The following is a 16,389-nucleotide window of genomic DNA, read 5'->3' as shown; positions in this document are numbered from 1 at the left end:
CGTACCCGTTGTACGTAAAATATCTTGGAAAATTTTATTAAATATCATTCCAAGGCAAAAGTATTCTTGTAGAATGCTTTCTACTACAACCACATTAATATGTTCTGGTTAGTTATCGAGTTCCCTGAAGGAAATAACAAGTCATGTAACTTTCCCTGAAGGATATAATGACTATGTGGTTACCGCTTTGATATAAAATATTCAGATATTAATGGCATTTATACCTGAAGGAGATATTTGTCACGAAGTTGGTGGTAAAAATACTGAAATTCTTAATTTCTTATATTTATAAATTTAGAATTGTCTTTATAATATTCATTTGATTATGATTTTCTCTCATGATACCAGAAGTTTCTGAGCAATATTTATCAAAGCTCCTGAAGAGCTAACTGTTTGTCTAAAAGACACATGATACAAGTAGTGTCTGAATAATATTTGATTGTGGAAAATAAATTGAAGGCTCCCGAAGAGCTTATATGCAAATTTGTCATTCATATTATATGATTATGGTCAAAACACATGTTGTAGTAAACTTGAAGTTTACTAATACAAATGGCAATCATACTGAGACTACAAATGATTGAAAGATTGAAAATCTTCATATTTCCACAATCATAGGGGGTATGTATGTGAGAAGTTACCCGTCTTATTCTTCAATTTGTGCTACATCATGTATCACAGTAAACCAGAAGTTTACTAATGCAAAAGTTTGTGCCATAGTAAACCAAAAATTTACTAAGAGATAGCGCATGCCATGATAAACTTGAAGTTTTCATTTGCCATTTTTAAATGAGCTATTTGAGAATTCAGAGAAGCATATACTGAAGAACTAGAAGATTCTTCAAGAATTCTCTTGTGCTGCTTGTTCTCATAATAAATTGATTCTACCAGCTAAAGTTGGGACTAAGACCCCTGATTCTGAAATATATAAAAGGTGAATATGGGCCCATTCACCTGTCATGTGAACCACTTATAGATGCATATATAAGATGGTTACATATATGTTTATTGTCAACCTGCAGTTTGGCATTTGAGATTGCTTTTCTCAATTAAGAGCATAACTTTCAGATTATGAAATCAAGATAGTTCATCTTGCTAATGCTGGTTTATATCCAAGCTGGTTTAGCATTGAATGCCTCCTACTAATGGCTAAACCATTGCTTATGAGAACAAAGATTCATGTGTTGGTCTAAGATTTTCTAAATTGCATATAGCAGCACTTGTATACATCAAACCAACAATATATGATAAGTCCTCCCCTCACAATTGGTTTAGGATCAGAAACCAAATATTTTTACTATCTTTTGATGTGTGGTATATGATTAATTTCTCTACCACAATACACAAAGATATGTTTTCCAAAGAAGATTGGGAATATATGTTAGTTTTCTAACATTTGGGGGATGGAATAAACAGCTGAAAAATATGCTATATGAATCGAATTATCATCAATATGATTCTCAGTTAGAAGATAATTCACGTCAAATGCCAGAAGCATTTGTTGATCCAAAATTCAATATCATATTTCAGCTACAAATGCTCCTATTAAAATTAAAGTCCCTGAAGGATAGAGTTTATTGTACGCATGAAGCGTGATAGACCAATCGATTCCAAAGGTAACAATCCTTGAAAAATGATAAGGAGCTAATGATCAAAATGATCATAATGAGGAGGAAATAAGCTCTAGAAGAGCCCACGACATAACATTTCATGAAACTCTAGAAGAAGTTCAGGTACATGAAAATAAAGAAAGTAATGAGATCTCAACAAGTTATGTCGCTTAGGAACCGATACAAAATGATCGTCGACGATATATTTGATACAATATAGCGCACAATATTGTAAAAGATTGTGAGAATCGGACCTGTAGTCCAGACACCTGAAGATGTAAGTCATAACTTATATGACTCATTTGATTAATTCTATATGAAGATCCCTGAAGGATTTAAAATACCTAAAGCATATAGTTCAAAGTCTCGAGAAATGTACTCGATCAGATTACAAAGGTCTTTGTACGGTTTAAAGGAATCTGGGCGCACGTGGTATAATCGACTCAGTGAATATTTGCTGAAAGAAGGTTATGTAAGTGATGTTATTTGTCCATGTAGTTTTTTATAATGAAAATGTCATCAGAATTTGTTATACTTGCTGTTTATGTTGATGACATAAATCTTGTTGGAACTCCAGAAGAGCTCCAAAAGGCAATTGAATATCTTAAGAAAGAATTTGAGATGAAAGATCTTGGAAAGACAAAACTTTGTCTTGGTCTACAAATTGAACATTAGGCAGACAGGATCTTTATCCATCAATCTGCCTATACAGAAAGGGTCTTAAAACGCTTTTACATGGACAAAGCGCACCCATTGAGTACACCAATGGTTGTTCGATCACTTGAGTGGATAAAGGATTTGCTCCGACCTCCAGAAGAGGATGAGGAACTCTTTGGTCCCGAAGTACCCTATCTTAGTGCAATTGGTGCACTAATGTATCTTGCTAATGCTACAAGGCCTGACTAGCATTTTCTGTTAATTTACTAGCAAGATATAGTTCTTCTCCTACACGGATTAAGGATCCGTTCTTACCTCCAGAAGAGGATGATGAACTCCTTGGTCCTGATATACCCAAGTCTTCGCACTGTACTCTTTTTCCTTTGCTCAGGTTTTTCCCATTGGGTTTTTCCTGGTAAGGTTTTTAATGAGGCAGCTTGCAATGATATTATTAGTGTACTCTTTTTCCTTGACTAGGATTTTTTTCCCACGGGGTTTTTCCTAGTAAGGTTTTAACGAGGCACATAATAATGAACATCCAAGGAGGAGTGTTTTGAAATATTTTTGTGGATGTCCATTTATTACTCCGCTGTAGATAATCTTCCTGAAAAAGATTATCCATTTAATACTCCATTGAAGTTTATCTACAAGCAACTGATGCAGGCAGGTTGCAAGCAACTCAATGAAATGACTTGCAACAGCTCTTGGTCTGATGAGATTAATTTAAATCGATTTGAAATATTGGTGGATAATATTCTCTACAAATTCAACTTTTGAGAAGATGGTATACAAGATTGGAATGCGGAGACTCGAATATTTGAAACAAGATTTTCATCAGGGGGAGTAAAATACGCGATGCACTCTTTTTTCCTTATAAGGTTTTTAATGAGACACCTAGCAATGCGTATTACTAAATATGTATATTCTTTTTCCTTCACTAGGATCTTTTTCCCGCGGCGTTTTCCCTAGTAAGGTTTTAATGAGGCACATTATCTTTTAATGAACATCCAAGGGGGAGTGCTATAAATATATTATATTATGGATGTTCATACTCCGTTGTAAATAAGCTTCCTGAAGAAGTTTATCCATATGGGGCTCCGCCGTAAATATATTTATCGATTTAGTACTCTATTGAAAATAAACCTCCTGAAGAAGCTTATCACTTCGGTACCCGGTTATGAATAATTACTTTTAGTATAAGATTATCCATATCTAGTATAGTAGCAGCTTACACAGCAGCTTGTAGTAGCAGCTTACAGTAGCAGCTTACAGTAGCAGCTTGAATTCGAATAATATATCAGTTTCTCTCTACACTTGTCTTTACTTTATTGTCTTTATTTTATAACAATCAGATTCTATTTGCTCCTATCCCATCTTTTCGAACTACTGGTACAACGATCTTTGGTCCATTCGTTGCATCTTTCCACGAAGTGATTTCTTTCCTTAATTCTATTATATATGGAGGATCAGGGAAAGGGAAAGGAGAACAATAAGTATTGAACCCGCACCAATTTTGCGGGAGACTCCCATAGGCAACCACTACACAATAAGTCTTGGCGGTCAACGAAGTGAACCCACTAGACTAACTCTTGGCACGTCGGACCCTCTGAAAAATTTTCAGGGCCGGTAAAGTAAAAAAAACAGCTAGCTTTTTAAGTGTAGCGAGTCAACGGTTGAAGCAGCCGGTAAAGGTAATTGAAAGGTAGACACGGCAAAGAGATCTTTCTAAAATTGTGAAAGGTAATAAGATAAAACACTATCATAATTTTTCTATGAGATCAAAGGTAGCATGATACAAAGAAGCTCAACAGCTATACCATCAAGGGATACCGGGAAAAAAAAAGAAGAAAAAAGAACATGGCGCCTCATCTACTATTCATACAATAACTTATATTTAATCCTTGTAATTGTTTCTGCTTCTATTTTTGAATTCATCCTGCAGCAAGACCTGTGGCAATTTGATATTGAAGGTTAATGCTCCCAAAAATTTTAGTGACACAATGCAGAACACTAAACTAACCCATAAATAAAGCCAGCCTTAAACAGATGTACAAACTTGAAGGCAGTCGCCCCTTAATAATAAAAATAAATTAGAAGTCAATACATAATGATATTGATCGAGTTGAACACAAATACCATTACTGACAATAGTATCAACAGCATGCTGCTTGCAAACCTGTTCAACTAATAATTTTCGACCCACTCACATCACTTGATGGCAAAACTTGGGTAACACAAATAACATTTTCACTTCTCAATTGAATGACCTGGGGCCAGAAGCCTAATGTTTACCATTTCCCAACCACTTAACTAGGCCAGTCCTAACCACTATAAATCATTGTATCAAGACCACAGTTGTAGTTCAATCAAACTAGACAACAGATCCTTTTCACCTTTACTTTTCCTCAACTGGGTACCCACCAAACCCCCTCCCCCCGCAGGACCAAAGGAAGAATCATTAAGTTATTGAATTAATGTTTAGATAATGAGGAAAAGAGTACAAACCCATGATCAGCGTCTAGTTCTAGGCTTGCAGCGAAACTCAGCTAAGAGTGCTATATGATCAGATGACCACTCTGGAGAAGGAAGTGCAGTGTCTTTTCTCAAGCTTTCTTCATCCAAGAGCTCCAATAAAGATTCAACAGTCAATGAGTCAGCTGAAAGAACAACCATCACACATATTAGCCTTCATGACACATTCCTTTAAAGACATACAAATACTGCACCAACCAAATATTTTTATGATGAAAACATCAGTAACAAATACATTGTCAACTCAATTGGAGAGAACTTTCCGCTATACCTGAGTAGAATATATAATCATGAGTGCCAATAAAATCTCTGGTGCAGTTTGTAAACAAGGGCTCATTGGTATTAGGATCCATCCTCCTCCTTTGCTGCTCCAGTCCAAGTCCCACCCCCATTCTGGCAAAGGATGAATAAGCACTAACCTACAGAGAAGGATGCCACAACAAAAGAAATGTTTTAATATATCTTGCATAGCTTATACAGAATTTAGATGCTTCAGTTTTGCTCTTGGGAACAGAAGAGAATCTGGAGGAAACATATCGATACTGGAAAAGGTGCATGTGGAGATTGAAAAAGCAAAAGAGACAGTGGCAGGGAAGCAGGAACGGGAATGGAAGCCTTCCAAAAGTTATTGAAGTTTTACCAATGGCAGCTGGTGTGTTAACTTCGTAGGTGGACGCAAAATACCAAGAGGATCCACTGCTAAATCTGGATGCATTGGATCAACTTTCCCCAAAGCAAGGAGTGTATGAGGAGCACTGCATTATAACAACTTCACATCAGCATCGGAATTTTCCAGCCTGTTATTTCTATGAAGCGGGGAGGGCTTGGAGGAACAGCATCAACTGTCCCAATAAAGAGAATTCAAGAAGCAACTGACCTTCCAGGCATCGAATTAAAATCACCACAGACCAGCATTGGGATGTCAGCACTGGCAGCAATTTTTTCAAGTCCTTTAAGAAGTGTGTGAACCTGAGAAGTAAGACAAATTAGCCAATGAGTTGTGAAACAAAAAAGAATGGAAAGACCCATAAGTAATGTATTGAATAGCAACCTGCCAAAGTTTGACATCCCTTAATTCTTGCTGAACGTTTACATGTGTATTTGCCTGCATACAGAAATGGAAGGAGCAATTTCATTAGACGCATCAGCTGGATAAAAGATTATGATCTACAATCATTTAAGCCATCCCAGGAATACAAAATTCTATGATGTATAGCTGACATTCAACGAGAGATACTTCTCAGTGTTACTGACTTAATTAGTGAAAAGATAAACTCCAGCAGGAAAATATTCATCACGGCATGGCCACAAATATTAACAAGTCAATCAGATGCGTAACTTGTTCGCTGAACATATTGGAAATGGCATTCTTCTTCTATGGTAGATATGTGAAAGGAGCTGAATTAGAATTAATATTCCTTAAAGGGAGCAAGATCTAAAAGGGCCTACTATTATCCAAGCATCTGTTCAAAACTGCTTACCCGATATCAGAAAATCATATATTCTTTTTCAATGCATTTCAACTGTACCTAGAGCAGCAACCAAGGGCAAAAACCTAAATTGCTCGGACAAGGGTGCGGGTGTCCGACAAAGGTGCAGATCTAGAGGTTGGATCCTTTGAAATGTAAATTCCAAAATTCAGGAACGCGGATCCTAGTACGGATACGTGTGCAGGGATCCGGCTAAAAATAGCTCAAAGATATAAAAATATCTCTAAATTTTGTTGAAAGGAAAGAAAATACTTTTTTTACATCATGAAAAGAAAGAAACTTTTTTGTCAAAATGAAAAAAAATACTTTTTTATATCATGAAAAGAAAAATACTCATTTGTTGAAATAGAAAGAAAAAAAAAAGCACTCTATCTATAACATGAAAAGAAAGTACCATTACTAATATTTCTATTTAGGGTGGGGGTTTGGGGGCGGGGGTGGGGGTTGGGGTTGGGGCTGGGGTGGGGTGGGGTGGGGTGGGGTGGGGTGGGGTGGATGGGTGGTCGGGTGGGAGTGGGTTGGTAGGGGGTGGGGGTGGGTTCTTGGGGATGGAAAATAGAGTGGGGAAGGTTAAAAAAGAGTTTTGGGAAATGTTTTCCCTTGTCTTGATAAGGAAAACATTTTCCTCCAATTGGAGGAAAATGAGTTGATGAGGAAAATGTTTTCCAAAACATTTAAGCCAACCAAATATGGAAAATTTGGAAAATATTTTCCGGAAAATGTTTTCCTTCACATACCAAACACACCCAACATGCCAAATTTTAATTGAGAAAACCAGAACCACTGGTTGAACAGGTTGCGTAGCTGCAAGTTAACACAGCATGAGGCCTAGCCCTACTAGAGTTTTTCATAATATACGAATGAAGAGTCTTTTAAACGTATTCTAAAATGAGTTTGCACCAGAGACATGAGAAACTGTAAGCAAGCTATTTTACAGAAGTGATTGGGCGGCTTGGTATAATAGGCATACTGTTGGCAGTTCAACTCGAAATGGAGTTCGTTGTGAAGCTTGCTTTAGGAAAATCCCACATCGGAATAAGGAGAACAACGTTAGATGCATACAAGGGTGCGTTCAGGGTTCAACCATTGAGGCACCTTTTGGTTAAAGCCCAAGGAGAAACAACCATGAGGCCTAAAGGTTGGCCAAAGCGAACAATACCTCGATTGCTGGGCCAGGCCCGTTACACTTAGGTTGCCTCAAAGTCCACATTAATTTTGATAGTTCATCTTTAACCAACTTTCTTCAAGCTTAGGTTCTAAAAGATAATACACCAAACGCTTTCTCATCTTTCTTCAGCTTATGACAATTTTAATCGCAAATAATATTTATAAAAAGGGAATAATGCACTTGAAATCCCAAAATGGATTACCAAAATCAGAGGACACAAATCTACAGCAGTTGAGAAACCTTAAACTACCTCAGCCAAAAAAAATGTACTGGAGACGAAGTGGCAGCGAAATGTCATAGGAGTTAAATGACACAGACTTTTCATCGACCTATTATAGCATAGTGCATTATATCTACAGCCAATCAAGCAGACACCAAAAATGATGCCCAACTCGGTACATGAAACCTTCTAAATCATAAACATGCTTTAACCTAAAAACTCCATTAACAAATAACCATTTTTAGAGATATAAATGCTTCACAAATATTCTTTTTCTATATGGGTCCAATTTCTACATCCTGCTCACATTTTTCCAGGTCAGACTTCAGCATTACACTTCCTTGTGACAATTTTATTGACTAAAGGGAAAAGAATTTAGTGGATGTGAGATGACATGTATAATCAACTAATGATTTTGTGTGCGCACTGTACTAGGCTCACAACACAAATGTATGTGGGACATTGGCTAACTTGCTCGGACACGGGTATAGGTGTCCAATACAGGTGCGGATCTAGAGTTCGGATCCTTCGAGATGTAAATTCTAATATTCGGGGATATGGATCCTAATACAGATACGGGTGCGAGGACACGGCTAAAAAATAAATTGAAAAAAAAAATAAAAATATAAAATATCTTTAAATTATGAGAATTTTTGTGAAATACTTACGTATAGCTTGTAAAGTGCGGACTTCTTTTTATTCTCAAGTTGTAGATAAGTAAAGGATTGATTTCCTAAATAAGGTATGCAACTTTCTGCAAAGTTTGACTAATTTCGGGAATTAAATTGTATCTCGTCTCGAATTTTTCCATCCGCAGTGGTCAAAGTACCCAAAATTATTTGACCAAATCCGGTACAGATCCCATACCCACACCCATACTAGTGTCGTGTCAACACGGGTGCGGCACCTAAACTGCCGTGTCTGAGCAACTTAGGACATTGGACATTTAGGCATCCCTGTATTTTCTTTAGATAATGCATGTAGCAAGACCAGTGCATGCTTAGCAGTAAGAAAAACAATCAAACAAACAACCTTAATCGTACAAATAAAAGATGTCAAGAACTAAAAAGAAGAGCAAAAGTCACTTGAAATGATAGATAAATTGGAGTTGCCAGCATAGTATGGGGCTATGAGAAGACAAGTCCTTTATTTCAGAGAAATAAACTGAACATTTCAGTGCTAAAGAAGAACATGAAATAAGAAATCAGACTCCTTACCACACAAACTAGTTGACGTTTCCCAGGGTTGTCAACCCCCTGGTTACTGAACTTTGCTTCCAAAACCACTATAAGTGCAACATTATCCTATTAAAGAGCAGTCGTCAGAGATAATAGGCCAGTTCTGAATTTAAATTCTGATAATCCAAAGATAAACCATAGAAAAATTCAGGAAGATACCTTAACCAAACGATTTAATGCAGTCTTCTTTTGGGCAATGGGAACCACAGCATCAGTCAAAGATTGTGCAGCTTTATTGAACTCGACCTGCAAATGAAGCATGTGATTATTTGTTATGAAGTAAGTGCAATATTTCTACTATAAAAAAATAAAGGCCTTCTCCACTCATAGTACCTCATATTTTTTAACATGTGAGAATCTATCTCGGCGGAAAAATGTAGCACAACCATCAATATTGTTAATACTCCCATTAAACACCTGCACAGGAGAAGAGTAGGTTGGTTTAAAAATTCAAAAAGCTCGCAAATGCAAAACATACATTGAGCAGAACGAACCTCTGCTGTTTTTCTTTTAAACAGAGCTTGATAACCGTGTTTATCCAGCTCAGGAGCAAAGAATTCCTCAAAATGATTACTTTGAACCTGAAAATGTAAGCATACAGCAATGAAACAAAAGTATTTTCCCCCCTTTTTTTAGGTACTTCCTATATTCCACAATTATTTTTGAGATAGGTAACATCTCTATATTTTGGAGAATAGTGAGAGAAGCTGCCTTTAGTAGCCAATCAAGTTCAAAAAAGCAAAATTATCATTTCATTGAGGGAAGAAAATGAGAATCTTTTTGAGTAAAGAGAAAATAAGGAAAATTGCCCATCACAAGATACTGAAATTAGTTTGACCTTTACAGAACTTGTAAAAACAACCCATTCTCAAAAATGAAATTTCTAATATTAGATATTACTGCCTACCTCTTGAAGACAAACAATGTCCGCACGGTAGCCCACTATTTCACGCAATAGATTTTGTCTACGATATGTCCAAGCAAGAGCCCAAGAGGGACAATAACTGTATAATTCGCTTGTCGCATATGCTTCAGACAGAATATTGTAGGAGAGCACAGTGAAAGTTCCTGAAGAAGACAATCGACCATCTAAATCCAGATGTCCGGGAATATCAACTCCACTAACGGAAAACATGCGACGTGGAGTTGGACATGGAGCTGGAATCACCCGGGACGTCAATATGGTACTAGCAGGTCCAACAGGTAATTTTGTTTCTGCATCTACAACAACACATTCAAATTTAAGTGCGTGACCAATATCATCTGCGGTTGGTGTATATGTTTTAGACCGTCCAACTTCAAACCAGGTTTCGCCGCCATTTCTCTGGGTTACTGCTGCAGGGTATAAAGGTGTGGTTCCATTTGCCAAGCTGCCACTTGATTGCGAAGAAGTCAAGCTTGAATTTATAACACCAGATCCAGTACTATTAAATCGTCCAAATATTTCTTCCTCCTCGTTTCCATTTTCATTCACAGCACTAGCGGCACGTTCATGCAGAACACGATGATGTTGCCATGCATCTGAGAAACATTTAGGTGAGCAATGGTAACTCTTAGAGACAGGGATTTTGGCCTTCACACACCCAAGGCACTGCAATGTGGCTTGCTCAGATGGATGGATACTACAGATGGCGACTTTCTTATCACTTTGTATACGATACCTGCAAAAGAGCCCATCGTATAGAAGTAGTAAACCACAGGAACAACAAAGAATATATTGTCCCAAAAGATGAAGTGGTATAGAGCTTCTTAGTTGCCAATAAAATTAAACTAGGTAGTCCCAATAGCTAACCAAGTACACCCTCTTATGACTAACAAATATTGCTATCCTGCACCACAAAGGAAAAACATTTTGACTGACAGTTACCAATGGAGAAAGTGCTAAGTTTAATGTGCCAAACAAGAGGTGCTCCAGTCCAACAAACTCCACCAATTTGCTACAATTATCATACATCAAGCATAAATAGCAAAATTGGTGAAGCAATCGCAGGTGCCAAGTTGTGCCCACTGGGTTTATTGCTGAAAGCATATTAGGATTTGCTTTCACAAATAGACTACTAGATATTAAATGACTCCTAACTGATGAAAAAAATCTAGATTAATTAAATAATATAAATCTTAAACAACAGGTCGGTATCAAATCACTGCATGCAAACTGGCATAGACATGCTAAAAGCCGACTGGTCTCATTGCACCCTCGCACTCTGTCGAGTAAACGTTAATGTTTTTACACATCAAGACAAAGCTGGCTGCGGAACAGATAGCTCAATAATAACTGCACCTTGTAGCATTTTGTTGCTTTAACAGCTCACGTATAGCACTTATTTTTCTTCAATTCGTGTATGGTCACTTCATTGATTGCTAGTGCTTTCAGCAACAGTTACCAAGAGATTTCGACCACAACAAGTTAAAAATGTATCGACCATAAAACACATGCACTTGCTATGAATTTCTAACAAACGAGATACATGATATATGGGGTATCAGGAAATCAACTAAAACACCTAGGATGATTGACTCTTAACATTTTAATACAGCTACAGAAGTTGTTAAAATTGGGATATTTAATAGATCAACCAACAAGATCCAGATGGGCGTCTTCTATAAAGATAAGGTAATACCATGAGGAAAAACTATTAGAAAATGAAATGTGAGTGTTTAGTGAGCTCGTATTCATGCTGAGTAAATAATGACAACCCTACTGCAGTTAGATCCTTTATCTGACATAATCAATTACCTCACCTTCCAATACATGGAATTCCACGTCCAATTGAGGACAAACGTTTAATAAGAACGAGATATATCCACAGATGTTATATCTTACTAACATACTCTCTCTGACCCATTTTATGTGACGTACTCTCCTTTTTAGTTTGTCCCAACAAGAATGACACGTTTCTCTCTTTGAAAACTATTTAATCTTAACATCCTCATTTTACCCTTAATGACATGACTACTTGGACCCACTTGATATATAAGTTCATTCTTTTTTTTAACGAGAGAGAGAATGAAAAGACATATGAAACTCTCACCACCACTAAAATGAGCTTCATCATAACTCTCACCACCACTATAATATAGGTATATATTTGGCTTACACATCAAAATTCTTCTTTAATTTCTTAAACTTCGTGCACTTGAAAACATCTTCACATAAGATGGAGCGAAGAGGGTAAATTCTCAAAGAGCAGACTTGATCTTTGCTATATCTAATGCCTTTGAAGATAGTGACTTGTGCTAAATTTAATGTCTTTCTATCAAAGGCAAAATAGCTGAAAATAGCAAAGCAAAACTTGAATTAGAAGCTTTTTCCATAAGACTATACACATGGAGTTCCAATGGGTAAAACGCACTGCAGCACAATGTTTTCAAGTTTCATTAAGCTATGTGATTTAGAAAATATGCCATTAAACAGCTTTGTCCTCTTCAAAAATCAATGATCTACACTCACTAGCTTGTGAAGCAAACTGTGCCTCATAGCTCATAAATGGAGCTTAGACTTTGATAACATTTATCATGGTATTTTAATCATATATTAGGACAAAAAACGAATCCAAGCTGCACTTTCAGACCATACTTCCTGCACTTGAAGGAGAGTTGCGGCAGGGATTTTAGGCACATAACCTATTTTTTTACAGGCAGGGGCCACTGTACGGATAAGAAAGCCTCAACCAACATATTTCTATTTGCCAAAAGTATACAACTTTCAGTTCACTCACTTAACCCTCACCCCACCCCCACCCTCAAAAGAAAAATGCCACTCCACACCAAGTGAAACACAAATCCATAAAAAGATAGGGAGACCATAGAACAGCTTGCTATTTCCAACTATGTCACATATTCAGATCAATTCAAACAATTAGTATTCCACTTACTAGCTACAAATCCTCAAACACTAACACAATAAACAGTACAGAATACAAAATGCTAAAGTAGATATGCCACAAGTAACCCTTTTTCAGACAAAGCAGTAGCCGAAAAATTCAAATCACAAGGCAAAAAGTACAGTGAAATTAATACAGAGTTTAGGCTCCATAATAATTAGGTAATTCATAATTATAGGTAAATATCGTGATAAGCATTAAGTGACTATCTGGTAAAAATGCTTATCACCTACTATGAAAGGTCAAAAGTCAGATTTTTACACTGTTAGTGTATATAACTTAAATCCATACACAATGCAAAAAATAAAGCAACTGACCACTTGTATCTCAAGAAATAGCCATCAACAGGGGCAGACTCAGGGACATCCTCAGAAATGACTTCCTTATTCGGACGACGTAAAAGCACATAAGGAGTGAGCTCACAGCCTACGATCGGAATATCGGACGGGAGATGCACCCGTAACACACTCAGCATTCTCGTAGCTCACAAAGTATGGCCCACTCTTCTCTTCTCAAATTTACTACACAACCAAATTCAACAAAAGTTATTGTGCGTGGGCCGACATATGGCGGATCCGCCATCACCTGCCTTCGGCACCAATCGCCAGCCTTGCTTGCCGCTCTACTCCGTAAATTAAAACAACCTAACAAATTCAACAAAAACCCTAGGAATTTTGAATTAAGAAATGTTAAATTCAGAGGGAAAGAATTGAAAAATGGAATCAAATGCGGAGTTGAGAGAATTGGGAGAAGCCGATCGATCGAAGAGTTAAGAGGGAAAGTTCAATTTTGATTAGAGACAGAGAGAGAGAGATTTAGAGAGAGAAAGAGGGGGGAATCGATTGATTGGTGAGTTAGGGTTTTACAGAGAGAAGAAAGAGGGGTCGTAGCGGAGCTGAAGAGAGTCGTCTGAATCTGCTAATTCCAACACAAATATATACTTATATATTTCATCAAAGAAAACGAAATATATTAGTTTCTATAATGCAATATATAGTGTATGTTGTGCGTGCGTATATATTATCACCACTATATGACATTGAAATCAACCAAATTAATAGAATCAAAACTTAATGTAATGGATTGTTATGCTCTTTTGGAAAAATATGTTTAGGTACAAGTGTGTAATAATAAAGATGGCTTATTTTCTTATTTAAAAGAGCTAGAAGAAAACAACAAATGCAAGTTAATAAAGAAAGTTGTTTTGGTATAAAAAATATTTTAAATAAAAATTAAAATTATAAAGTAACATTTTAGACTTTAGACCTTTTTTTTTTATTATTAAGCAATCCACTAGGCATGGCCTAGGGCTAGGTTTTATTTATATAAAAAAAATCAAAAACACAATACATAGTCTGGTGGTCTAAGTCTATGAAAATAATAGCATTTGAAAACTGTATTAAACCTATTACCAATATTGAGTAAAGAACTCAACATTGGTATCACAAAATGAATACTAACTACACTAGGCATTATATAGATAACAAGTCCTTCTGCCTTTACGCTGATGATGCCTCCATGTTCTTGATATTGCATTTGCAATGTTGATATCCAGCTGCTGAATCGAATGTGGCTGTCCTCCTTGTGCTTAATGCTCATATACCAATTTTCCAGATTTTTCTTCCTTTCTGTCCATCTTTGTCCATAAATTTGTCCATGTGCTCCCTTTCTGCTCTCATTTCTGTCCATTTTTGTGGTATTATTTATTGATTTCCACTCATGAGTTCCTTCCTGGAATGTCCTGCTATGCTGTGGTATTGTGATACTAGCCCCTCTTGTGTTGTTTTTATCCTCAAATTGTAGCCAAGAATGCCCTGTGGATTGCCCTTTCAAAATCTGCTCCATCTCCAAGAATTTGAGTTCCATTTGTCGATTGATCTCTATGATGTTCTCTGGCTTGTTAGTGTAATTTGCTCCCTGGGATAATGTATTGTGATGCTGTATTTGGAATTTGTGCCATAATACAGCTACATCACCCAGAAATCTAAGCCAATTCATGCTGCCTGCACGATATTGCAGATGTAAGTGTGCCTTGAACATGCCCCTTCCTATCGATGCTGTTATACTTGTGCTCACCCTTGATTCACCTGCAATGGAATGAGTACAATATACTAATACCACCAATTGCAGACTCATCAAGATGTGAGGCATAGCCACAGTAATGTCTCCTACAAAAAAGCAAAGTTTGTTAATGAAAAACTTTATCTTTTTGATCTCCTCCCTAAGTATTTGATCATGAAAGATGTCTGCCCTTGTTTTTTCATATATGTTGCCTTGTTTCCTGAAAATTGCCTGACTCCCTGTATAATTAGATGGCCTAGTAGAATCATGTATCATTTTAAGTCCCAGGCCATCAGAGCTCCAGCTGCTTGCACTTAGTACTGCATTTTCTGTATATGTCAACTTGTGCTTCCCATGTTTGATTTGAATGCGAAAAATTGCAGCTCTTTTTCTGTGAAACTGGGTGTTAGAACTTGCAGCTGTGTTTGTTTTTGATTTCCTTTCACTGGGTTGAGTGCAAAGCACTAATACCACCAGTTGAATCTCCATGAAAGAACAAGACATAGTTGCTGACACCAAACCTGCAAAAAAGAAAACATTGTTAGATAAAAACATGATCACCATGTACTCCTCCCTATGGATTTGTACATGATGATGATAACTCCTGCAGACCACTATTGCTCTTCTCCTTGTCACCATGGTCTTTAGTTCTTGGCTACCTTCACCCTCAAGTATGGACATTGCAGTTTATCCCCATTTACTAGCCTTCTACCTTGTGTGTCCAAGTGATGAAAGGAGAAACATTCAATTGACCCTTGATCCAAAGCATAATTGGCTAAGTGATCCGCTAGCTTGTTCCCCTCTCTGAATATATGTGATAATCTGCCATTGAGTACATGCAGCATCTGCCTTATCTCCTTTACCTCTTCATCAATAATCCAAGGAGGCTTCCATTCCCCTTCAATCACCTTTTTCGGAAGCATTGAATCTGTTTGTACCCAAATATTATCAATACCAGTAGCCATAGTATGTTTCAATGCCTCCAACATAGCCTTAGCTTCTGCCTGTGTATTAGTCACTTCCTGAATCTCTTTACCACATGCATATAATAAATCACCATGTTCATTCCTCAAGCAAAACCCTATGGAACTTCTTCTTGGATTACCCCTAGATGCCCCATCAGTGTTTATTTTTATCCAACCTTGCATTGGAAATTCCCATAGTACCTTGTTAATCTTCAGATTAGGGATATAATTCTCCATCATCTGCAAAATGTCAGGCCATCTATATGGCACATAAGAGATCCCAGGCTTTCTCACTTTGATAAGTGCCTGAATAGTTGTGCAGACTTGAAAAACCACCCTATTAGTAGACACAGGTTCACCATGTTTATTACTGTTTCTCCTTTTCCACAGCTCCCATACAATGATACAAGGTAAGGCTAAAAAAATTGGCTTCAACCTAGTTATCACCTTTAAGGTCCAACACTTGACTATAGCTTGATGCAAACTCAAACCTTCAAGAGATATTCCAGCATGATTGAAAAAATATGACCACACCTTTGTAGCTGTGTAAGATCTGAAAAAAAA

The 16,389-nt window shown here is 37.0% G+C and overlaps 1 protein-coding gene across 1 annotated transcript; it reads right to left on the bottom strand.

Annotated features, from left to right (window-relative positions):
* Window positions 1–3,989: 3,989 nt before the first annotated feature.
* On the bottom strand, window positions 3,990–13,727 carry LOC109238669 (carbon catabolite repressor protein 4 homolog 1-like). The gene is made up of 12 exons (XM_019405155.1): window positions 13,117–13,727; window positions 9,823–10,576; window positions 9,410–9,496; window positions 9,249–9,332; window positions 9,075–9,161; window positions 8,895–8,981; window positions 5,851–5,904; window positions 5,677–5,768; window positions 5,440–5,554; window positions 5,071–5,218; window positions 4,773–4,924; window positions 3,990–4,215 (listed from the first exon to the last, which is right to left on the bottom strand). Exons 1-11 carry the CDS (start codon window positions 13,272–13,274, stop codon window positions 4,779–4,781), a joined length of 1,812 nt encoding a protein of 603 aa, XP_019260700.1. The 5' UTR covers window positions 13,275–13,727; the 3' UTR covers window positions 3,990–4,215; window positions 4,773–4,778.
* Between the last annotated feature and the right edge of the window lie 2,662 nt (window positions 13,728–16,389).

This window comes from Nicotiana attenuata, unplaced genomic scaffold (assembly GCF_001879085.1).
Source record: "Nicotiana attenuata strain UT unplaced genomic scaffold, NIATTr2, whole genome shotgun sequence".
NCBI classification, from domain to species: domain Eukaryota; kingdom Viridiplantae; phylum Streptophyta; class Magnoliopsida; order Solanales; family Solanaceae; genus Nicotiana; species Nicotiana attenuata.
Note: the sequence above shows the minus strand (reverse complement) of the source record. Positions and strands in the feature narration are given on the sequence as shown.